The sequence below is a fragment of the Pseudopipra pipra genome, chromosome 8 (assembly GCF_036250125.1).
Source record: "Pseudopipra pipra isolate bDixPip1 chromosome 8, bDixPip1.hap1, whole genome shotgun sequence".
NCBI classification, from domain to species: domain Eukaryota; kingdom Metazoa; phylum Chordata; class Aves; order Passeriformes; family Pipridae; genus Pseudopipra; species Pseudopipra pipra.
In genome coordinates this window covers 29,971,593-29,995,012 of record NC_087556.1, presented here as the reverse complement: position 1 = coordinate 29,995,012, position 23,420 = coordinate 29,971,593, and the positions used below count along the sequence as shown (strand labels likewise).

General features: G+C 35.9%; 1 protein-coding gene across 5 annotated transcripts in view; it reads right to left on the bottom strand.

Annotated features, from left to right (window-relative positions):
• ATRNL1 (attractin like 1) overlaps positions 1-23,420 on the bottom strand; it is a 466,156-nt gene that overhangs the window by 45,604 nt on the left and 397,132 nt on the right. For all 5 annotated transcript variants that reach the window (XM_064663416.1, XM_064663418.1, XM_064663421.1 and 2 more), the window contains one exon: positions 8,067-8,181. In XM_064663416.1, coding sequence (XP_064519486.1) covers positions 8,067-8,181 — 115 coding nt within the window. The remainder of the gene's footprint in view (positions 1-8,066; positions 8,182-23,420) is intronic.

Here is a 23,420-nt window from a genome sequence, read left to right as displayed (position 1 = left end):
AGACTCAGCTATGTGATACTTTGGAAGAAAGAATAATTAAAGGCAGGTAAATGGAAAACAGGTCAAAATGCACCAACATTTCATCAAAATGCACCAACATTTCATCAAAGTTTGTGCCAGAACCACCTGATAGTTTTATACAATAAATTAACTGATTTTCTGGGTAAGAACATGGAGAATATTTTCTAGATTTCTGAGATCTTTTACTGTAAGAAATTATCAACAGATAAATCATCAAAATGAGAGTTTAATAAAGGAGCTATGGAGAGTAGCTAATGGCATGAAGGAGAGAAGACAAAGAGTAGTTTTGAAGAGAAAGAAGGCTGCTGAAGGTAGAGCACAGAAACAAGAATGAATGTTTTTACCAGTCATTTTTGTTTTTATTAAAGAGCTTGGTATTAAAGTAGGAGTAAGCTGCTGAAATTCAATCCTGACAAACATTTCTATGTATCATCAATACCGAGAAGGCATAGAATATAATCTAGAAAGAGATGCATGACCTAAAGAACTTGAGGAATGTACCTGCACTCAGATTCAACAGCAAATTCAAAGCCATGCATTTTGGGAACAAGTAGAAACCTACACTCTAAAAGTTTACTGCCTGAGGAAGAAAATAAGGGCAGAGACGTAAGAAGTTGGTCACAGAAATACCAAGTTGGAAGGGGAGTAAATTGTTTAAAAAAAGTAAATGTTAAAAGCAACAAAATGTTAACGCCACGGGGCAATGCCAGATGGGACTTCACATGGCACTCTGAGCACAACCTGGTCATGCAAGGTAAAAAGTGATGAACTGAAGCTGAAACTGGGACAGTGCTACAAAGGTGCTCAGAAGACTGAAGGTCTGTTTAAAGCAGACCTTATTTGGCTTGGCAAAATGAAGGTGGAGAGGAGATATGATTGCTGTGTTAAAACATTGCGGATGATGGATGAAAACAGCATAACCCCAAGTACTTCAGCTCATGGTGAGCAGGCAGGTATGGTTGAAAGATGGTGTTTCCTTCCAGGTTAGAGCCTTTGGTTTGAAAGTTTGGGTTCTAGTGTGTCTGTTCTTGTCCAGAAGCTTAGGATCATGAGCATTCATCACTGCTTCTCTATTCCCCATGACAACAGGGGAGAATAAATCACCAAACTGTCATAGGGATGCAACCTGAAAATAGCTCAGACAACCTCCACAAACAGTGGAAGAGATAGACATGATTGTACTTACACTTCCCAGTGTTCAGAATTTAATACCCTCTTCAGATATTCTTTCAGTTCCCTTTATGCAACTAAAGCTGCAAAAATCCCCAAAAGAAAAAGAAAAGGTATTTCTAATACTCTGGAGAAACAGTGACAGTTTTGTTTTGAATAATGAATAACTAGTTGTCAAAGAACTGTTCACAGTGCTTAACAGTTTTTATTAACATGCCTCATTTTATTGAGTCCCTCTTCAGCAGGAAGTCCAATGATAAAGTTGTAAATCAACCATCTCTACCTCCTCTAGTCTCCTGCTCTCTTTTTTTTTCCTTTTTTTTTTTTTCAGCTGATAGCTCCACAGTGTGCAGTTTACTGTCCAAACAATAAGCTACTTTTGCCAAAGTGTGTGGAAGACACATTGCTAATATTATACTGCCTGTTTTTCATATTAAAGCATTTATGTTGTTCTCAAGTAAATTCTTCAGAATTTAAAGAAATCAAGGTTCTATGGCTAGAATAATGTAAAAACTAATTCTTTACAAAACTACCGAGAATTGTGCAAAAGACCAGGCAAAATCAATACCTACCTCATTCTTCATAACTTACAAGGCTTCTTGTGTTAAGAACCTCAGTGCTTTTCAGGTAGATTTTACCCTGCAGGTTCCGAAAGTAATTGCTTTGGATTTGGGTTGGAGAAGGGGTAGTGGTGACTACTGGATCCTATTATCTACTTTGTTTTTGCTATTGCCATAAATATTTTTTAAGTAATCATTGGCACCATCTGCCACTTACCACTGTGTTTTTTTCACAGTCAATACTATAAACACAGTCTGCTCCCTCATCTGATGCTGTGCAGAAGGATGGAATTAAGCAGAAAATAGTCACTCCGAAAATAGACCTTACTACTTAAAAGAAAGCAACTCCTTCAGTAAAATAATCTTCAGAATAGATTATTTCAGTTTACATCAAGTCTTAGAGCTATTTTGTTAAGTTAACTGAAAAAAACTCCAGATTTTACATCCTGTGAGACCATGGCAATTGACAAGCCAGTCTCTCAGTGTCAATAAGTTGAAGTTACTGCTTAATATACAAATTAGGAATTTAGTTTTAGTTATTAAAACTCTTACAAAGACCATTTTGATTTTCTCACAGAATGTTAACTTTTTCTATTTTTTGAGCATTTAACTGGCAGCATGTTGGTAACTAATATGGAGTATCCCTCAATGCAATCACTAAAATTACATTTCTATACAAAATGTTCTAGTGCCTTAGGTTAGAGAGAAAGATTAAACTCAATCTTCACACAGTCTAAACAGTAAAGGTAAATTCAAAAATTTCTGTTCCTCACTGAGTCTTTTAAAATAATCCACCTTATGTGTAGAGCTTCTGGTCTAATGAATATGACTGTGCACCTTTGCATAATAACTAAAATGCCTGACTCACCCCTGTATTTTAACACAAGTACTAGACATCCACACTGGTCTTGTGTGATATCTGGTTTGATTTATTTCCAGATACATGTTGGCACTTCAGAGAAAATTAACAGAACTGAGATTTTCGAGATTTTTTTTTTTTTGAGTGGTCCTTAGCAAATCATAGAATCATAGAATCAAGTGGGTGGGAAAAGACCTCAAGGCTCTGAAGTTCACCCTTGACCCTTCAGCCCATCCACTTCTGTGAAGCAGGAGCTTTTCAGTCTGCATATGGATGTACTTGTTAGTGCAGAATCAGATTCAGATGTCTACCTTGCCTTTTTCTTTGAGTACATGAGAAATGCTAGAACCCTCAACATGTATACACAGCCCCCTAATAATGTGTACTCCGTACATCACACTGTACAATTCACTTTGTATTCTGTTACTTTTTCATACATTTTTCCTGTATTTTCACACCTTTAATATTCTGTAATTCTCCAACACGAAAAAAAAACCCATAAGAGATTCAATCACCTTCTGTATGTCTTAATTACAGTATATTTTCATCTATCTCTTTTACTTATTTTTTTCTAGAACAAAATCTCTACTCACCTTTGTAGCACTACTGATTTTATTAAGTTATTTTGCACGTATGAAAGGACTGAGCAAGGCATGTGTTTGTAGCAGGTAGAAATTCATAGGACTTACATGCCCCAGTGTATATCTGCAATTAGTTCACTGCATACTGAGATAGGTACACATATGAAGCCACTCTACATATGAAAAATATAACCTATGGTTTTGCTTCCAAAGGTCATAAAAATTGAGCAATATAAGTAAATAAAATAGTCTATAAAAACTAGCAGTTAATTCATATTTATTAATGTGCCTCTTAAGATATGCATTAGCTTTTTTATATTTTAATCAGAGAAAATTATAAATAGAATCAAGAAGGCCTTGTTACTGTTTTCATCCAGAGCTAATTGTCTTGTAGAACACTTAATGAGTCGTTATTCATTATGATGGTGAGCACAGGGAAGGCAGATGGCATGGTAGTTTTATTGACTCTGTGATCCTACTGTAGCTTGCTGATTAAGTAGGATTGAACGCCACAGTTAGTGTGGCCAGAATTACATGAAATTCTATTTTGAGTCAAGGATATCAGACAGGATGTTGGAGAGGCCTGGGGAACACTAGATTTTGTCATCTTAATTTATACTTATAGCAACAGAATACTGCACGTAGTCTTCTATTTTAATTTCCATTTAATTTCCAAGTGTTATTTTACCTATTAAGTTAGATTCACCTCACCTAGTCATGGCCATATAGATGTTAGATATCCATTAAGGTTTAATAGAGAGACACATATGCAGACCTGCAGAGACCATTCAGCTCACTGCTTTAATAGGGAAGCTCCTTTACTGGGTGTTCTACCATTTTTACCTTCTTTATAGATAAGGAAATGCTGCCGTGTGAAAGTAACATAACCTGCAAATAATTCAGAAATTACACTCCTTGATTCTGAATTATTTTGAAATGCTTTAATATTCTCATTTCTGTTTGTGCTTTACGGCATTTAGTGGCCTTATCCAAGAATGATAAAAATGTTATTTTGTAAACTTATTGCACAATAACTCAATACCTCAAAGCATGGGATTTAGTTGGCTTTAGTAGTAACGATGAGATGATCACAGTTCTTTTAATAGAATATTACCAAACTATTCTTTCTGTATTGCCTAATATATCACCAAAACTCTATGAAAACCTTGAAGGAGTTATTCTTGGCCCTTTCACTGCTGGTAGCTCATTGGGACCTTTTTCTGCATTACTTTATATATTATAGTTTTGTTTCAGTCTAACCTGCTTTGTTCAATACCCTGTGTAATGTATAATTTAGTTCTTTCTAGAGATCTGTTTGCAACTGCTCTCGTTATTAGATCTGCTTTGATATTAAGAAGAGTATAAGCTATTTAAAGCATGGGGTCAGACACTACAGCAATAAGTGATGATCTCTAGCTTCAAATGTATCATAAACCTTGTAATATGTGCACTACACTGATGCATTCATATTGATACACACAGGAATTGTACAGACAATTGCTATGTTTTTGAACCTTTTATTTTTGATCTGACTACAAAGGTACTGTGCTGTCAATGAGACAACTGAAGAATGAAGAAACCACATGTTCTATCACTCGGTCCAAACCTGAGAAATTTAACTTCCTTAATGTTTTTCATTGATCATTCTAATTTATACTTTGGTTCTAATTTTTGCCTTAATCCAAGAAAAATTCCATTTAAAACTAGTTGGTACTCCAGAGAAGTGTAACTGAATTCTTAGCTTATACCTAAAAGAAAACGTAAGGTCTGCTGTTCAATACCTACTACAATGACTTTTCAGATTTTCAGGATGTTTAATTCTACAAGTCGTTCCTTCATTGAAAAAGTCCCTTTTAAAAACATGAGTCACAATGAATAGTTTTCCTCTTTTGCAATAAACTCATTTTTATCAATATTTTGACTAAAGCTGCGTGACCAATCTATATAAAATCTATCTAAAATCACAGATTAATTTTAAGCAGTTTAACTGTGTCAACCAAGCTATTACTTGTACACTTACAGAATTAGCACTTAGAGCTAAATAATGCTGTTGAAAGTCTGTAAAGTTCTGAGTATTTTCTGCAGGAAGTGGGGAACACATAGATTTCCACTGGGACATATGGTCTCTGCTAGAGAAGTTTTTGCTGTGCATAGCCTTTGGCCAGAGCCCACCATCTGTAGCTTCAACTTTTCTTCCAGCTGCTGATAAAGGTGAAGTATAGAACATATGCCGCAGAAAGAGCAACCTTTACATTAGGGTTTGTTTTTTTTTCTTTGGGGGTTTTTAGTTTGGTTGTTTTCTTTTTTAATATTCAAAGACGCACATTTAACAAAATGTTTGTTGATATAAAACTTGGAAAAATAAAACTCAAATTCAGAACTTGAAAAATTAGGGATACAACTAACAGCTCCAGTGGCGCATAGATTAGTTATTTGTGTAAAGAATTTGCTTCCTTGATTCTGGAAAAAATGGGATGAAAAACAGTAACACTACAGGCATTCCCTTCTTATATTTCAGAGATTTGCATGGAAGAAATGAAATCCACAGTCTCTCACTGTGAACTGAGAATCAGTATCATTGACATATCATTTAAACAAAAATGCTTGACACACTGTCAGCTTTATCCTTGAATGATCCCAATGAGCTTGAAAATGGTTATAGGCAAGTAATAGAGGATTCTAATATTACTTGGCACAACATAATTACTGAACACAGTACTTTATCCACCTAAATATCATTGTTTTCATCTAGCTTAGGTCGTAGGGGAAACCAACTGCATAGCAAACGTGTGCGCAGCACAAAGTTTCCACATCATTTCCAAAAACTTGGCAGTGTTCACAGCATCTGCTCCCAGGAAGCCCAGGAAAGAAGCAGCAGGTAGTGCTGCAGGACAGGAATGAAGTGAATTAGCTACAGGTATGCCAACAAACTTGCATAATAGCTTCTGCCTAGTCAACGCATGGTTACACGTAGAGAAAGCAGTCCACGAGTACCAAAATTCATTACTGCCAGATAAAAATGATTATAGCAATATAATCTAATACACTCTAATGGTTGAATCAGCATGGCTGCACACCTCAAGCATTTCTATTTGTTTTTGACCCTGAACAAAGGGAAGGTTGTGGCACTAAAACATTTATATATTTTTAAACACTAAATAGCTGACAAATACCATAATAACAAATGGAGGAACAGCATTCCAAACATATGCCTGAAATGCTGATAGAAGACAGAGCAGAATAGGAGAACATAACACATGTAAAAAATAGGTATGTTCTTTCATACATGGAGAAACATTCAGAATTACACATCTGATGTGTTGTTGAACCAAAGTCCTGTTTAAAAAAGCCTATTCCTTAAATGACTTACAGACAGCAAAGAATAGCAATTACTTTTAAAGAACTCCTTTATATGGTAAATAGAAGATGATTATGAAGAAACCAGATAAATACATTTTTACTACCAAGATGCACATCATAGGTAAATTTGAAAACAACAAAAAAAACCCTCCAAAACCATTTTAATCTCCAATTTCAACAATTACTTTTAATTTCCTTTCATAACATTTTTTCTTGTTGCAAGACTATAAACACCTTCATTTCCTTAAAACATGAAGAGGGAATACGCTAAATATCCTCCCTCTCTCATTGCTCTCTCCAGAGCACTTATATTTATATATTTCTTCCAGGAAATGTATTTGACAAAGCATCAGTAACACTTTTATTTTCATAGCACTTCCAAAAATGATACTCCAAGCCATAAACAGCATTTTAAGAACTAAGTCCTCATCTTAGAACTCAGAGGAAAAAAATATATAACACCCTTCCCCCTCAAAAAATGACTAAACCCCCCAAATAAATAACAGATAGTGATCAGGTCAAAAGAAGAAGAACACCCAGCTGAGCTTATTTCCAACACAAGTCAACTGAGTTTGCCCTCATCATTACTCAATACTTTTTAATCTCTTAAATGGATTTTTGAAGGTTAAAAGGATATCTTTTTGGCTCTTAATGATAAAAGTTAGCCTGAAAGCATATTTTCTGGTTTATAGGAGCATTTTGGGCACATACCATGCAGTTTACTATTCCTTACAAAGTTGTTCATTTCGACAACAGCTCCAGTGAATTCTGAAATAGTAAACTGGTCACATGTGCAGTGTCACATCACTGTCTACACTTTTTTGTCATGGCTGCTTTGTATCATGTCATTGCAGGCAGTTATTTAAAGGATTTAAAAAGTGTATTTAGGTACCTTCTGTTTGAGAAGTATTTTATGAGAATGGTTTTGTACAATGATCTAGAATAGATCATATAATGTAAGTTACCACAAGAAGTGCTTTCAGATAATGCAAGTGGTGCCTTAAAATGAGGTGGGATCATTTCCAAAGTGAACACCTCCCTAATGAAGCATTCACTCACACAATTCCAGGTTTTATCTGACAGGCATTCTGGGAAATACTAATATTCTAATTGTGCCCTCAACAGCAAAGTGTTGGGATTCATTGTGAAAACTAGACTGCACTAAATATCAGCTTGAACTGGGAATACTCACTGATATTCCCTATACAGCCTCATTTATAACTTGATTGAAGCTATAGAAGGGGCAACATAGGAAATTTTTTTGCCCTGAAAGACAATGTTGGAACATATAGACATGCACAGGTATTTGTTTCTGAAGTTCTAATGAGATGTTCAACTGTACACCAGCCTGGTTTAATCAATGGCCTTTTTATTGTGATGCAACAACAAATTCCAAACCAAAATTCCTACATTAAACATTGGCGCTACACTTAATGTCAGCTTGACTGAGTAGCTCCTTGTATCCATCCACTCTGCCATTATTTTGGACACAGCACTCACCCAAACAAGTCTTACCTGACTGACCAGGCGGGGGGACTCCTGATGGTCCTCTGGGAAGACACAAAAACACCGTCAGGACTGCGGCTCTGTTTCCTGAACATGGCTCAATGGCAATCGGTTTAGGAGCACCCTGAAAAAGGAACATACTTCTGTAACATCTGAGATTTCCATTCCATTTTTACTTGTACATCTTTAATTTATTTTAAGTTTCACTGTAACAGTAGGAAGATATTTTTCCCAGTTAGTTTGTTGCATTTAAACAGATTGTCCTAACCCTGTTAATTGACTTAAAAATGGGCTTCAACAGCCCACGCTGCAGACCTAAGCAAACAGAAAAAAATTAAAAGATCATAAAGACAACAAAATTATACTGATTTTTATAGTTCACTAAATGTAGTAATATCAACTTAAAGCTTAGAAAACAGCAAAACCTTTTGATATCTGAGAGGAGCACAGTTTCCCCTGTTCTGTTAAGAAGTATCCATGTGAAAGAATTGTGCTTCTACAGCATCCATTACTGCCTCATACCAAAACTATAAAATGAGAGCAAATCTATGTTATATACTGATAGCTACACATAGCCAATACCTCTTGAGATTCCCAGACCAGTAATTCTGCCTTCTCTCTGTCCATCCCAGTAAACAAATGATTTCTTGAAGGTAGGACCTTCCTGATTTTTATTTTTTTTTTGCATATGCAGAAAATAGGTGCAGTGTTACTATATTTACATATAAACTCTCTGAAAATGTTGTCTGTGTGATTATCACCTTATTTTATCTCATACAAAGCTATGATAGTAGTCTCTTGCTGGCAGGGGGTTTGTGCTGTTTCCCAACTCTCATTAACTATATAGATCGTTTAATTTGCAGATAGCTTTCAACTGAATGGGTTCTGCCATATTGTTCTCAATTTACCAAGACTGAGGATAGTAGGAACTGAAAAAGAAACAAAGCAGTCTACAAAGCTATAGAATAATAAATTTCTAATATGACCATTTACAATGTTTCCATATTTGCATGTTTCCATCTTTTGTGCTCATTAAGAGATAGGCATTTCACTTTTGAGAGCTTAAATGTTTAGTCAACCACTGAAGATATTTCTAAAAACATTGCGTCAAAATCAGTATAAGTATTTCTTTCTTTTTTTGTTTGTAAATGTTTTAAATGTCTGTCATGCACCAAGGCAAAATAGGAGTTTGACGTTTTGATTCAAAATTCAAAGCCATAAAACTTTCTATTTACATACAAAATGCAATGTATACATAAATGTCAACAGATTCAAGTATTCTAAGAAAAAAATGATAGCTTAGCCAAGCCAAATACACTGCAAAGTACTAGATATAAGGAAAACAAAGACACTTCCATCATGTAAAGCGATTATCATTTTCTGTTTTTCTACCTCCAAGTAACCAACATTTATTACTGCTCAGTGAAGATAAGGAAACAGAGAATAAATGGAAAAATAGACAAATATATGAATTTTTTTTACTTCATGGTCATATTTAAAAGGCATTTCTATAGATTGATTTGAGGTCATAGCATTAAAATAACTTGGGTGAGAAATGTCAACTAATTTAGAATTGCCATGACATAATGACTGACAACTTACATTCACTAAAACCTTTACCAAATGATGAAAAGGAAAAGTAAAACCCCAAAAGCTTCAGCTGAAAAAACCCAACCCAGCTTTTAAAAAATCAACATAAGGAATATGTTGTAAACTGAGTGTACTGTATTTGTACCATTTAATGACAACTTTTTTTGTAACTTATTAGCTCAATGTAAGCCAAAGGAACAGACATGGAGAACAGATTCTGAACTTGTGTAAGCTGTTATATATCTTTTGACTTCCACAGACTTATTATCAGCAAAACATCTAGACAGGCACAGCTGGATGATATGATTCTAAAAGCAATGCAGAAATGGGAGGAAACAGGTTAAGAACCTTACTAATATTAGCAGCATTGATTTCACATGCACGAAAGTAGTACCAGTGGATTATTGGAAAAGAAAAGCCCTCTTCCACTATACACATCTGAATCCTTATACAGCATTTACAATTAAAATAGTTGGTATTACTAATGCAAGCAATAGAGCATTTAAGTCATCTTTCCTGATTTGTCACAACAGAAAATCAAATAACATGATTCCTTTCTATTTGAAAGAGCAGAGAAAATGAAATCTTCATTTTAAAATGTAATTCAGAAGAGAATTTATGCAAACACACAACTGAAAGGAACAAATTTATCATTATGCCTTTTAATTTTGTGAATAATTACTTTATTATAAATCCAAATGATGATATTTTCTTTTGCTGTTAATCAAAACCTTTGATTAACAAGCCCTGTCCTTTTCTGTTTGAAGTTTATTTTAATGCTTTTCAAAACACAATTGCAGGAAATGATTTCTGATAAATATTTTTCAGAGGACTTCATCCAACTATAAAATACAGTAACAATATTGTGCTTATTTGATCTTTATAGAACATTATGACTGAAAAAGCAAATGTCTTATCTTACTTCACATCATTCAGGTTTGCTAGCAGAAAACCACAATAGCATAGAGCACATGATAATAATTTAGATACCCTAAGGTTTGTCAGTTGTTTAAAGATAAATACATAATCATGAATCAAAGTTATTTCACAGTGACATAACATGTTCTCTGAAATGTGCCATTTATCATGCATTTTCCACGGGTTTTTTGGAAGAGATAAGGCACAAGTTTGTTTGCCCAAAGCACTAAGCTACCATGATTTACGTGCTAGAATTATCTTTTTTTTCCCCTTGTACAGAAAGTGACTTATGTGTTTTGCCAAGAAGCTCAAATGACAATCACAACCTTTTATTCCTATATTCCCTTTCTTACAGAAAGAGGTATGTCAGTTGGGAAGGTGAAAAAGACTGGAAGAAAACTATGAAGGAATAAAAGGGTGAAAGAACATATATTAGTGTTGATAGTGAGAAAATAAGAGTAACTCAGTGGATATAGAAAGAAGAAATAAATGGAGAGGGTAGGGATTAAAACAGAGAATAATTAAAAAAAGAAAGAGAATAGGTTTTATTCACAGTTTAAGTGTGTAGCCATGCATTACTTTGCAGAAAATAAGTGTCAGGAGTAATCTTCCTGGAGTCTTAGATTTTTATTAGCGAAAAGGTTCTACATTCTTCAAATCTTTTTCTGAAAATCCTGAAAAGACCCAGACAAAGACCAGCTAGGTGATTTTATGAGGAAATACTGAGCTTTGGGAAGAATTCTTTGGATCTGTGTCTATAAGAAACAAATTTGGGCTATTTTTTCCCTACACAAAGGACAGATGACAACATTACCATTACTGGCATAAAAACACATTACAGTGTATGCCACATTCATACCTGTATCATAAACCCCCAGCAAATCTTGCATTATTGCATTTGGCTGTTTATAAATAACAGAATTGAGCAGCTTAAGAGTGTAGATCAAGAAGAAGCTGAGAATTCTGTTGCCCTTGGCAGGTAGGACAGGCAACAGAAAGCAGTGGCCTGAAGAGGTGAGAAGAGCAGCAGAACACAACAATGACTCAGGAGATATTCATGGAGCTGCTGTAAGTGTTCAGCATCTCCTTGGGCAAAATGCACTGAATCTTTAGCATCAATTTGTATCTATGAAAATATTTCATACTGTGAATACGGGAAGATGAAAAGTGTAAAGTGTTTTGGCTCTATCTATATTCCAAGAAGTAGTGTCTCTCAGAAGTGCTATAAAACTTCTGATTTTGAGTACTAAGTAATATCCCTGATCCCTGTATATATTTTTTTCAACATTCTAAGTTAGGTGCATCCAATTTTTAAAAGTGCATTATTATACTGTAAGACAAATAGTTCATGTAAGACTCAATGGCTCCAAACTCATGCCAAAAAAGCAATTAGAAAATTGAATTGAGGAATTAAGGATTAATGTGAGCATGTTACACCTGTCAGAAGTAATAAGTATTTTGACAGGAACAGAATAAAGTTTGACAGTGTGCACAAATATAGATCTGATACATAAATCAAGTATTAAAATGCAAATAACTATGCATTAATCACTGTAATGTTTCCTAACTAAAATGGTCTTAGTACTACTTACAAGAATTCATTATAAATAAAACTGCATCTCTTCTTCTTAAAAAAACAGTTCAACTTATACTTTTTTGTTTTAATAATAAATCATGTCTATTTAAACTTGGGTTTTAATCGTGTTATTAAAACAGCATTAATCTCATGAATTCCACATAAACTAAGCTAGATGACTTGGCAAATAAACAATCAAATCTATTGTTGTGCCAGGATTAGTACAAGACTCAGAATGTAAACAGCTGCTTTCTGGAGTTCAATGTGCAACACTTCAGAGGGAGGAAAAAGGAAAAGAAACAAGACTGTGGCATCTGAAGACGTAAGAGATTCAGAAAAGAAGGAAACATAAAATTTAGACTGTTATATTACAAGTATTCACACCTTGAGTATCTAAGTTGGATTTTGGTCAAATATAGATGCCTCTGTCTTGCATCTCCAGATGCAAACTCAAAAGCCTCAAAACCCTGTTAATCTTACTATCAGTACTAAAAACTTCCCAACAGGTGAAGGTCTCCTTTACCTGCCAGGCACATCCCGATCTCTCCTACATCCACTCAGGATTCACTGGCAGCTGCCCTGGAGGCAGAGCTCAGTCTAGGTAGTTAGGATGTTTTCAAAACATCCTTATCAAATTAGGTTTTTACAATACAGTTGTGGCCACTTTCTTTTAAAACACAGTTGAAAGCAGAGATTAACTCTGTTCTCTGTGGTAAGAGGACAAATCCTTGTTGTCCTATTCTGCTTTTACTAAATGTGTGTCTGTGGTGCAATATTCTGACCTTTAATTAAAGATGAAGGGTCAAATGTTGTGATTGCTCTGACCATTTTCAGATTTTTCCCACGGTCATTTGCCGACAGAGTCGAACACAGCAGTAACATCAGGGGAAAGAAGAAATGCTGTCTGCCCCTCCCAGCACCTGCTGCTGCCCTAAGGAGAACCTGGAATTTCCAGTGTGCTGAAACTAAGGCAAAGCCTCAGACAGAAACAAAGACTGCCATCAGTACTGCTGTTTTCATAGACTATCGGTGCTTTACTATTCTAAGGGTTGGGTGAACTAATGAATTAACGCTCATTAACATACTTTTGAGTATGATCTTCCCACCCACCCAGAAGTTTTGACAATTTTCTCCATAGATTTATTCAATGAGTAATGAGTCTTAATGACTGCAACATGAAAAAAAAAAAACTTTCTCAAAACATCTTTTGTGTGCCAGGAGAAATACAATACAGGAAACACTGCAACAGAATAAATAAGCAAGGCTGGACTACTGAACATTGCTTTGTGGCTGGCATAGGAAACACAAGTTCTTCATATGACCCTAGGGTTTTACTGAAATTCTAAGCATCTACTGAAGATTTTCATTTAATACATCCCATAAAGTTCTTCTTGCAATTAGTGAGAGGAAAGCTTCACCTCATTTAAACCTGCAAAAAATGGTGCTCAGCAGTTTCTACAGGGTTTCTGCACTGCACCTTCTTTTGCCTGAGGATTTCTCAGTGATTTCTAACTTTGGTTAATGAGGTCCCATTAACCTGTGTGAGGTACACAACCACATCACCTACAGCAGTAAAAGCTGGTGAACATCTAGGCATATCTCTTAATTTTTCAACTATACTGAAAGAGACTTGATGTCTTGCTTCTGTGACCAGGACATCCAGCTGTGCCGATTTACCTGGAGGACTCTACCAACTCTATTTAACAATGAATAAGTTTTCCTGGAAGATTTCTATCATGTCTAATTGAGCTGAGATCAACAGGGTTATTGATAATAAAATGCAACTTGACCAAAATTATACTAACAGTTCTTATTAGGTAGTTTTTTAACAGTGAATTATCTTTCCATTGTTCTTCTGCCCCATTGTTTTTGCATAATATAAATCATTAATTTCCTTGTTTCAAAATGGAAATGGAAATCTTACAGTATATTAGAACAGTATTTTTCATAAGAAAAACAGTGGAAATGAACAATAAATAGAATACATTATGATTACCAAGCTGTGATTATGGCCCCAGTGCACAAACCACATTGTTATCCTTCCATTTATTGTCTTGCTTCTCTATAGCAGCTATAACAATGACAGGATGCATTCTTTTTAGCAGTCTTTTCTGAGTAGAATGTGGTTGTTAGTTTTGTACTTATGTTAAATTTATGTATTACTCTTAAAATGTTTATGCTCAGAAGAGTGATATTTTTACTATAAGAACTATATTTATTTGCAACAGAGTTACTCTCAGTTAATCTAGTAAGCGACTTCATTTCAAAACCTAATACTATGTCATAGAGCATTTCATTAGCAAGTAGGTTATGAATTGACATTTTGATTAAAACTGATTTATTAAGACAAAGTTATGAGAAACAACTGCAGATGCATTTATTTTCACTGGAGTTTCCAGAAGGAACTCCTATTCAGGTTTCCTATTCAGCTTTTATCCTCCTCCCTAGAGGTTGCTTTTTCTGAACTGTGACATCAGTGTGAACCATCGTGGAATTTTCCTGATTTTTCACATTGGCTGAACAGACCATAAGACATTGAAGTTAAGTCAAAACATTAGGTGGCTGCAAGGCACATTACATTTCTTTATCTGTGTGTCCATGTATGCAGTTTCCTATCTCTTCATACTGTTAAATAAACTTGGTTTTACTTTACTATTACCTCTTGCTTACTAATGAGGGTAATTTCAGGTTAATAGCAAAAATATTGAACGCAACTTACAGTGGACAGTGTGTGTAGCAGTTGTACTGGATTACTGCCAGAGATATCCCCTAGAGCCTTCAGAGTATACCCCTATTAAGCTGCAGGAGTCTGATTAAAGGCTGGCAATGCCAGTGTCCAGTTTGTGAAAGGAAATTTATTTTGGCAGCAGCTAGGTAGGTCCTGTTGGGAAAAGCACCTGAGACTCTGTGTCTGTGGCATTTACCAAGCATCATGTATCCCCAGGTACTTTCCTGTAAAGTCTTCCGACTACCATTCTATTAGTCAAAGTGGTGCTGTGCAGTGAAGTGATGCTAATGGGCATTTGTTTCCCAGATGGGTATATCTGTTTGATCTCCAAGCTTTAGAAACAGAAGTAGAAAATTCTGTTATTCCTTCACAATTTAACTGTAATGGCTCATCTATGAAAACTCGTATTTCACTGGGGTCAAATGACTGACAGTCCATCACAGTTTGAGCTTGGGTTGATCACTTAAGACCAGATGATCACTCCCATAAGTAAGTTAACTTTTCCCCTGCCTGACAGAAGAGGACATGGTCCCTCCAGAGCCACTACTAATTTTCCAGGGCTAGGAAAGTTGAAGCACAAGGCACAGTTTAAATCCTGCCTCACTTACCGGCTAACAATGTGGCCATGGTGGCAGGCAGAGTAATGCTGAGGTAAGGGTGTGCACAGTGCAGTTTGTTTTCACTGTAGTTTGTTTTCACAAGCAAACTGAGTCAGCTGCAGACTTGAAATTTCCATGAGGAGCCCAAAAGGACTGTCCTTCACTTGAGGTGGATCACACAATTTCAATCTGTCATTGCGACAATGAAACTCAGAAGTTCTCACTAACAGTTACCTTTTGTGACCCCAAGATCTTATTCCTGTAGCTCTGCAGCACCCTAGGGTCATAAAAGGTAAAGTTTGTTCATCATTTAGGAGATCTATGCCAGACTAGAGGGTTATGAGAGGCAAGAGTCCTGAAATTATTATGCTGCATTTTGCATTTCTTGCAAAATTGGAAAGAAAATATAGTACACCATATGTCATCCAAAATACAGTTTTAGTGAACTTTTCTTCAGCAATGCCTTTTCAAGTTCTTTTTTAACCTCTTGGCCACATGCAAGATGCTAGTGAATGATATATTAAAACATTTATATTTGGAATTGTAATAATAAAAAGAGAACTAAATCAAGACACATTGTGAAAACTAGCTGTCAGCAGAAGGGATTAAAGTGCAAACTTGGCAATATTCTTAATGCAGGAAAAAACGTTAATGGCACCAGAATAACAAATTACTTTCTATCATGACACCTTAGACAGATCACAGCCTGCTGAATGTAGGGAGGACACTAAATGCATCTGAAAGCATGACATAACTTTTATTTTCATTGTCCTTGCCATGGCCCAAGGAGAGCTGTAAAGTGTGTACACCAGAGCCAAAAACATTCTGAAACAAATGATCCCTCATTTAAGATTTCCAAATATATAGAAGTTTTTATCTTAGTGTGTGAGTATTGTGGATCAGATCATAGCTGCTCCAGCAGCAGGAGGAAATAATAAAAGACTTCTCTTACCTAAGGAAAAGGTATGAGATGGCAGCAAAAGGGGACCTAGTTTTGCTGCGTTATATAGTGGTAGCAGCAACATATGTTAAACTGTTTTGGCAGCAGTTGCTGCCAATGAGGTGGAAAGGGAGAGGGCAGGTTGGCAGGCCTGTGAAAGCACAAACCAGACCTTTTTTGGGTGTTGCAAGACATGCCTCACACTCTCCTCTCTTGAGGACCTCCATCACCTACTCTGCCCATTCACCAATTTGAAAGCGTAATTGAGTACAGTTTTTCACTTGAATCTTAAGAATTAATTCAAATCTTAAATATCATCTGCTTAAATCAGCACCTGAGTAGCAGCAGAACTATGTTGTTTTATACCAGCTGAAAATCTGACACTATATTATTAATTTCTTAATAGTGTCCTTGAAAAATTCCGCAAATAAACTCAAGCTCAAGTATTATCACTTAATGTTGCTTTCTAAGATGCTCCCCATTACGACTGTTAGTACTTACAGTGCTTATATTAGGAACATCACTGAAAATCCACAAAAAATGGAAGTTACAGGATCTAATCTGACAAATAATTAGACACATGAGAATTAGTGCTTGGAGAAACTTCGCATTAAAGCAAACAGGATTACTTGCACGAATGAAACTATTTATTCTGGTTACTCATGTTAGCTAAACATATCATGATGGAATATTTTGGTTTAGAGACAAGTTTTTTAATTAAAAAAACTGGAAAACCCCTGTTCTTTTAAAATATCACAAAACCTGCATCATTTTTATTAAATCAGCATAGATCTACAGAATAAAGTATTTGCTGAGCCCCACTTACATGGAAAGTAAGTGTTATTTATTTTTTTTAGAACTATATATATGAGCTTGCTTAGCCTCTTGAGCATTGCTCACTGAAAAATGAGTGGTACAGAAACCTAGTCCAGCTCAGCCTACACTTTTGTTCCACATGTATTTCCTATGGCATAGCAGAACTTCTAATTATGTCATATTTTTATTATTCTCTTCAGTAAGATAGTACTCAGTCACCACCACCAAAAATCATTATTCACATTGAATTCTACAGTTCCCATCCTTATTGCATGAAAGTACTTGTGATTTTGCTTCAGGAAATGTTCTCACTTTAAATTTTACATTGTAAAATTTAGCAGCAGTGATGACACTTTTAACATCTTTTCTTTGAGAGACATACCATTTTCACAGTAGACTGACCGCATTTTTTAAAGTTTCCTTGAAAATTCACAGATTTGTGAACTTTTCATTGGAGTTTGATTCAAATCCCTGCATTCCATAAAGATTTCTACTCCATCTCATATATTTTTTGATATCTAACCAAATGATTTCTCTTCCCCTAATTTTATGCATAAAGATTAAAGCAGAGTCATGTTTGTCCTGTGCTTCAGTCAACAGAATGGTATAACACATTTACTTTTGCACTATTTGTAAACTCCAATTTATTTTCGTGACTAAAGACTAAAGCGTCAAATAAAACATTTTACCATTATTTTCTGATTCCTGTTCCCTTTTCCATCCCTTCCCAACATCTTTCCCAGTCTTGAGGTGCTCTTTCTATGGAAATAAATGCCCTGTATCAAGCACCACTGACTGACACAATAAGCAGAAGGAGCAGGATCTTATTTACTTCAACAAGGGTTGAGATTTGAGATCAGTCACCAAGCAGATGTTATTTCTGAAGCTGAAAGTATTCGTGATGATTGTTACTATAGAAACCAAGCTTTGTAAAATATTCCAAACAAACACTTCTTTATTACCCTGGGCTGTAACTACAGCGCTCCGCATTAACACTGCCTCCCACGGTAAGTTATCAACCGCGCACATTTTCTTTCTGGTTATTTGCTTTCAATAGTAACTACAAGGCAGGATTTCTATAGGTCTTGGAAGAGACTATCACAGTACCAGCCATCCATAAAATGACACACACTGTACTCATTCAGCGCTAAACTCCTGGCTGTTTCATTTCCCCCCTCCTGTGGGCAGCCACTCAAATCAGTGTTTCCCTGTTCAGCAACAGTGAAAAACAGGAACCCACTGCTAATTCCTGTGGTTAGATCATCAGCACAAAACCAGCAGTGGTTACTAAATGCCAGCCCCAGCCTCTTTAGCAATTAAACCATTCTTCATTCTTAGTAGACTTTGTGAAGCCCATGCGTCACTCAGAAAGCATCTTTCAGTGGCCTGTCATATCCTAACCAGAAGTTTCAGACTTGCTGCTTTCTTTGTTAATCACACTAGAAGAGTAAAAATTTGAATCCCAGTTCCAGTGAAGATGGTGGGACTTCAGCAGTGCAGGATCCCTGAGCCTGAGTGCACCCCCAGGGCAGAGGGCTGGAGCAGGTCACAGCCATCACTGCTGGGTGACTGGGTAGCACCACGGCCTGTGCCAGTGGGAAGGAGCAGGTAAAGTCCTGTTAGCCCAACCTGTGCCTGGGATTTTAACCAATCCTCCCTCTTGCTACAATTAAACTACCCATAGACAGGTAACAGGGAAAACTTCAAACAGAAGTTAAGCAAGTGACAGCTGGCTTGTTTTAACATATGGAAAATAAAATTTTATTTAAGGCTATTTAAGGAAATTAGAAGGAATGTTATTACAGAATGAATGCACTGTGTGAATACTGGAGATATTCTTTGTCTGAGGCTTTCTGTCTCAGTTTATAGAGAAGTCCTCCTAAAGGATAAAACGATACTAATATTTTAAAATATAGTTATGTTCAAGACACCTATGCTCACAACTTCTGATTATTACAATTAAAATTCCAAAGCTCTTTTCATTCTTAACTTACTGTCATGTTCTCATAATCTTTAACTTTTTATACTGTCTTTCTGTTAAAATAGGGCAATTTTTCTCAAATCTTTTAGAAACTTCTCAGCTATCTTTGGGATGTGGGAAAATTACAATTTTTTCCTAATACCAGTTCCATCCAGGGCTTACAATTTTATTTAAAACTTGGCCTTGACTCAGGTAACATTAAGGATTCCTGCCTTTCATTATTGTAAAACAAATCTGTTTCAAAATACAGCGATGCAATCAGAGCACAATCAGATTTCCATAAGAATATACGGAAGTATGGAACTGCATGTGCCACTGCCATCTATTATAACACACAATACCACCACAGTGAGGAAAGCATTAAGCAAAAGAGCGCAACTAAAGAGTCAGTTAAAAGTTTTAGTTGTGGTGATTTGTGCTCTCTGCAATGGTATGCTGAATATAATAATAAATTTAAAGTATCTATAAAAGATTTGAAGTGTGAGAAATGTGTGGCATAAGATATTCTAGAAAAAGGTAACAGACAAAGCAGGTATGTTTTATGAAGATAGAGCTACAATTTGGAAGTGATTGTGTGGGACTGAATACAGAGAATGCAATTAAATCATGGCACATGTCCTGGTGGAGCAATGTCCAGAGGAAAGTGCTGTGGTTAAACACAGTAGTTACAGGAGAGTTAAGGGTCCAGACAACACACAATCTGTGTTTTAAATGGCAGTTATCTATGGATACTCAAAACATCTTAACAGATTTGGTGTGTCTGTGAAGTAGGTCATGCTTTCTCCATGGAGGAGTAGTTACAGATAGCTGGGCCTAACCTGGCCAAAGCATGGCAAATCCGCTGGATAGGGGCACTCCAGGGATTACACCAGCTAGCAAGAAATCCAACTGTCTCCTACTTCCCAGCTTAATTGAACAAGTTCCATTTAAAGCCACGTTGACTTAAGGTGACTTTCAGCAGCTGCAACTTAGCTTTTCTAATGTTTTTGTTTAGTTTGTTTTTTAAAAATTTTTCTTAGCTTTTTCTTGCTATATTCCATGTAGAGAGGACACATAGAATCATAGAATCAGTCAGGTTGGAAAAGACCTCTGAGATCATCAAGTCCAACCCTTGATCCACTACCACCGTGGTTACTAGACCATGGCACTGATGCCACATCCAGTCTCATCTTAAAAACCTTCAGGAATGGAGAATCCACCACTTCCCTGGGTAGCCCATTCAAATGCCTTATTACCTTCTCTGTAAAGAATTTCTTCCTAATATCTAACCTAAACCTCCCCTGGCAGAGCTTAAAATCATAAGACATAATGTAAAGAAAAATAATTATGCAATTATACATATATGCAGATAGACTACAAACACAAAAACCATGTCATTGTTTCCAATTGCGCTATGAGCAATCTCTGGAATATTATGTTGGAGCAAAAATTAAAGCATAATAAAAGCTACAACAAAGGTCTTGAAAGAGAAATCTTCTTGAAACTTCCTCATCCCCAGACACAGCAATTTCTCATAATTCCCCAAATGTCTATTGAAATGAATTGCACTAAAAGGTTCTAGAGCCATCAATATATTTAAGAATTTAATAGATGTCTTTTAGTTCTCTTTGATCATAAATTGCCAAAATGGTTTCTACTCTCTCCAGTTCCCTTGTCCCTGATTCTTCTGCTGTGACACTTCTGGATGACTTCCAGTTCTGATTGCCGTAAAGTCCTTGTTTTTGCAGAATCACCTAGTGTAGAAATTTGCAATTCCAAACACTGTCTTTTTTGGTCTGTTTATCAGCTAACGCTCTTTACTCAAGCAATCTTTGCCCTTCACATTCCAATTGGTTTTGTCCTTATTCAAACTTCTATGAATTTAACATAAGTAATGTAACTTAAAACATGGATGAATATTTCTCTTAATTTAAGAAAAAATTTATCTTTCCGTAATCTTCAGTTACAGGAAGGATCTGAACACATACATAAAGACAAACTTATTTTGGATCATTAATATTTCACCCATTTAATCTTTATGTCATTGAGGTTTATTTTTACATTTTCTTTACATATTTAATTTTTTTTTATTTACAATTTTTTTATGTCCACATTAAAGGTCTCTTTGTATAGTTGTCATTTGCCTGTAGTTTGCCTGGTTTTGATCATTAGAGTTTCCTAATTTTCAGTGAACTGCTGAGCAAGCCGAAGATTTTAATTAGATATATCACTTTATTTTTTCTTGTAAAAGCTTCTTATTAAAGGCTACTCATGTAGATGATATAGATATTAATCAATTTGCATCTGTCCTTCTAAAAGATTCAGTTAGGTCCCTAATTAACCATCTGTAAACAAACCCTTGTTCAGTAACAGGTCACAGGCATTTGTTGTGAGGTAACAAAGGCTGGTAAGGGCCTCATGCTACCACTCTGCTCTGCTGTAAATATTTGACTTCTCTCAATATACAGAAAGTAATCAAAGTGACTCACAGTCTAGATTGTGGATCACTGGATTCTCTCTAATCAAGTCATTGTTATGAGAAAGCTTTAAAAATTGCAGGTGCTTCCATGAGGTGCCAGGTGCTTCAGCAATACTAAGAGTTGTGTATTCCATGGCTATATGAAGCAAGGATAGCGAAGACATACATTCCTATGACCAAAGTAATAGAGAGCCAGTCTTTAAAAATAAACTTCCACAGATAAAAAAGATAAGTTCCCCCTCCCACCCCCCCAAAAAAAGTCAGATTATTTTGTGAATTTTCATATATTCTGGTCTTCCAGAACACCAATGGTCTCCCACTAGAAAATTCTTTCACGTTTTTGATTTTTAATCAATAAGTTTATTAGTTAGTTTCCTTTAACATTGTTTACAACGTGATTCTATACTGTAGCACTTTGTACACTCTACAGTGACCACAGGAGTTTCTAAACAGCTTCAAGAAGGGTAACTAGCCTCCCTAATAAACCTGGTCTCTCACCCCCTCTTGGGGAGAATGCTCATTTCAGCATGCCAATGCAACAAGGGTATCTTTTTTTTTTACAGCATACGTGGCATTATATACTAAGGCACTCTATATTTATATATGTATCCCATTCCCAGCATGCTGTTATGGACCACGTAGGCTCAGTAAAACTTGATGTACACCCTCTAGCTCTTTTGTTATGGGCTGCTCACAGCCATGACAGAGACAGACACTGCTATTGTCCATGCTTAAGAGCAATTTCTAGCACAGAAGGAAACCATCTTCTCTGTTCTTACAAACAGATAATTTACTGACATGTGTCAGTAGGCATTATTCATTTTTACCACAGAGAAGCAGATCAAGGGTGCCACTCAATCACGTGGAAGGGATTACAGCTACTGTGAGGCACTTCCAGTTCTGCCATCATATCTATTTCTCATTCTTCCCTCTTCTGTTCAGTACTGTACCACAACTATTGAAAATTACAGGTATTACTTACATTCCTGTTAATCCACACCTAAAAAGATTTTCTGTGATGACCGTACTGGACCACCTGCACAAAATACGTATGTGGAAGTGATTGCTTTTCAATAGCATGTCATGTGAGCAAAAAGCATGACAGAATCCACATAACCTGATTTTAAAGGCAGATACTCATTTTGATTTAGTACTAATATTTTGGTGGTACTATTCTATGCTCTCCACCAGTATATCAGCAATGGATCATTGTCACTCATGTTCAAAACACTTTATTTTGTCTTTAGTTCTCCAATTGTTAAGAACTGTTTTCTGGACAGCACTTGTATGTAATTAGATCCTACTATATAGTCTTCAGGAGCTGAGCAGGATCATTAGGAGTTGAAAATAAAATAAAATAAAGATGCAAAATGAACTTGCTAATCACCAAAGTTTGAAAAAGAAATCTATGAAGGGAGAAAGCAGAGCCACAAATCAGAGATCTAAGTTTCTTCTGCAGTTCTACTTTTCTCTGACTCAGTGATTTCCTTCAAGATCCAGTTTTGTTAGAGCACATCCATTTCATATTGATTGCAACAGATTGTATAACATGAGACATCTTGTCTTTGCATTTTTCAGATTCTTCTGAAAGTAAACTCATCAAATCATCTAAAAACTTGTTACCAGAGCTTCAATATGGCATCTATCACTGTCTTTCCTTCCCATTACCATGTACATGCAAATTATCAAATTAATGTTCTCCTGTATCCCACACAGACCATTATCACAGCTGCTGTGTCAGATATAATACATTGCAC